Consider the following 2,949-nt stretch of genomic DNA (forward strand, 5'->3'; position numbering starts at 1 on the left):
ACTTTCACCAATTTTATACTCAAACAAAACCACACACTATTTGCACGATATGTGTTTTCAGTGTTTCCTTGGGGCTGGCTTTCCTCACCATCCAATGGCAGAGCTGTGGTCAGCCACCGTTTGTCGTGCTGGATGGCAGAGGCTCACTCAGCTTCACATTATCCGGAGGCCCTGGATAGAAGACTCTAAGGTCTTGAAAAAGGTGGGAAGAAGACAGATCACTACTGAGGACTGTCCATCCTGGAGCTTTCCCCATGGTACTATACTACTCCCTGCTCCTCCTTGGTTGAGGTGCAGGAACTCGTCCCCCCAGATCTGGCCCCACCCAGACTCTCCCAGCACTCACCCTGCAGAGACTCTCCAGGACTAGGCTGTCCTCCAGGCCATGTACTCATTGTCCCCATCATGCTAACCCACAGGCTCTGGGCACAGCCCTCACTCCTCCATGTTCTTAAAGCACGTACTTCCTCCCTGTGTCACTGGCCCATGTACCTTGCCTCCTCACTACACTCTACATGCCCCAGTGGCAGGCTCTCCTATGCTCCTGCAGGCCACACGGCAGCCAGCCTGGTACAGAGATCAAAAAATAAAGGGTTGAGCTGTAGCTGCCCAGGTGGTGATCATTACACAGGAATGGAGATGTCCAGGACATAAAGATGGGAAGGTGAAAGGAGGGGGGAGACTTTAGAGGAAGACTGTTTCTCCAAAAAGTATGTTGGAGGCTTTTCTACACTAAGTATTTCACCCAAGGCAAGGGGAATCAAACATCATGGAAATACATAGGTGGTGGCAAAACTGTGTAAATGATGGCCTATTTTGGAGGTTAACAAATAGGTGAAGTGAACTCAAGAGCCACAGGGAGGAGCCATTTTTCTCTTACCCGTCCTTCTCCTCCTCCCTAGTTCACCCACCATCTGCCAATGCCCAGCTAGAGAGGGTGGAGTCCTCCTGGATTTGTCCCTCATTGTCAAGAGCCTTCCATTTAGCCTCCTCAATCTCTCTCCAGTCCAGAACCTCCTGGCCTCACCTCCTGCCACTGCAGGGGTTCACATCCTCATCACTTCTTCACTGGACTCAGGAGCTCTGCCTGGATCCCACAGTAGCCCCGTGAAGCCCATCCAGCTATACAGCCCGGTGCCTTTCTACTTAAGTTCTGAAACAGCTCCAGCTGTCTGCAGACAATGCCCAGTGTCCTCTCCGTGGCCATGCCATAGCTCTTTTTTCTAGTTACACCTTGTGCTTCTGTTGGAGCCACACCATGGGCAGTGCTGGGGACGCAGCATGTGCTCCCTGAACCCTAGGCTGCTCTGTTTGTGCTGCCCTTGCAGCCTGAGATGCGCACCTCTGCTTCCTCAGCTCATGGTCCCCCCACCCTCCCCAACCCCATCGAAGCTCGAGATGCAGGTCAGGTACAACCTCTTCCCTGCAGTGGTGCAGCCCATGCACCCACCACATCCCTCTGTGTGAAAACAGAGGCACTGTCTTCTCTTCTGGAGCCCTGTCTAGCATCCCCACAAAGCCCCTCAGAGAGGGCCTACCTCTCTCTTCTACCAGACAAGCCCCTCAGGAGCTCCTTCATCTTGATATCCTCAGTGCCCAACACCCTGCCTGGCACCCAGGAGACACTTAGTGAACATTTACCAAATTGATTACAATAAACCATAACAATATATCTATTAGTTAAACCTAGGCTGGTGCCCAACACAGGGCCTGCTTCAAAAACAGCACTCGGTTTATCCTCAATGAATAAATGGACATCTAGAAGTATGTATTCCATCTCATTGAGAATGTATGTTTCCCTTCTGCTGATGACTTACAGGTTTTAAAGACAACTACAGTCTAATGTTCTACATTTCTTATGTATACTGGATTTGACATTTTGCTTCAAGAAATGAGACATTCTTTTCACAAGAGTTTTAACACGAACAAGATTTGTTCTGAAAGGTAGAAAATACCTTGAAATCCCAAATTGTCATGGCTCCATCGATGCCGGTAGTGCAAAATTTGCGACAGTCTTGCTTGTCCACCTCATAAATAGACACTTGACTGAAGAAAAGCAAAACAAAAGAGATTGTAAGGTATATAGCAGAAGTGAGTCCAACCTTCCTGACTAATAGTGTAAGAGCAGCTTAAGGAAATGAATTATCTTTCAACTCCTGAATATTAACTTGTCCATCACCATTAGGCTACAGCAGCTGGCTCGGAAAATACCCAGAAACATTTTATTACTAAATTTTATTACTAGATGTCCAGAAAAGACAAGACTGAAAGGGGAAAATGTTAAGAACCTGCATTAATCAGAGTGACTTAGAGAAGCAGGGATGACCCAGCCCACACGGCATGCAAATGCCTGGGAGCAGGTTGTGGGCAGGATAGCAGCAATGACGAAACAATGTGTGTGTTTTTAAAAAAAAACTAGAGGCATGATGAAGCCTGACTTAAATCCAACTGGCTCCAAATAAAATCTCCCAAATCACCCTCCAAGATAGCCAGTGCATATAAGCTGAGAGCCCTTCCTGCATTTAAAATTAATCATTATAAATGTTTGCAGTGGACATACCACCAGATTCCAACCAAGCCAAGCAGAGGAACAGAGAAATGAAACAACTTGTCTTAGCCTAATTATCTGGAAGGCTTTCAAGACAATCAATTCCAAAGCTCAGACAATATTTTTCTTTCTCCTCAAATGTCTAAAATTTATCCTTCTGGAGAATGGCAAACCATAGCACGCACTGCCTATTTTTATACAGCCTATGAACTAAGAATGGCCTTTACATTTTTAAATGGTTAGAAAAAAAATTAAAAGAATCTCGTGATGTGAAATCCAGATTTCGGAGTCCATAAAGTTTTACTGGAATATAGCCACGTCATTCATTTACATATGGTCTATTTGTTGCTTCTGTGACAGGACAGCAGAGTAGTTATGACAGAAACTCTATGGCCCCCTCA

General features: G+C 46.3%; 1 protein-coding gene across 1 annotated transcript in view; it reads right to left on the reverse strand.

The window, feature by feature from the left end:
• The window catches only part of ARPC1A (actin related protein 2/3 complex, subunit 1A, 41kDa), a 59,599-nt gene continuing 56,650 nt past the window's right edge, over window positions 1-2,949 (reverse strand). The window contains exons 7-8 of the mRNA XM_012638892.1: window positions 1,956-2,046; window positions 1-192 (exon numbers count right to left, since the gene is read on the reverse strand). Of these exons, the coding sequence (XP_012494346.1) occupies window positions 154-192; window positions 1,956-2,046 (130 nt within the window). The 3' untranslated portion in view covers window positions 1-153. The remainder of the gene's footprint in view (window positions 193-1,955; window positions 2,047-2,949) is intronic.

Source organism: Propithecus coquereli, unplaced genomic scaffold (genome assembly GCF_000956105.1).
Source record: "Propithecus coquereli isolate 6110/MARCELLA unplaced genomic scaffold, Pcoq_1.0 Scaffold137, whole genome shotgun sequence".
Classification (NCBI taxonomy): domain Eukaryota; kingdom Metazoa; phylum Chordata; class Mammalia; order Primates; family Indriidae; genus Propithecus; species Propithecus coquereli.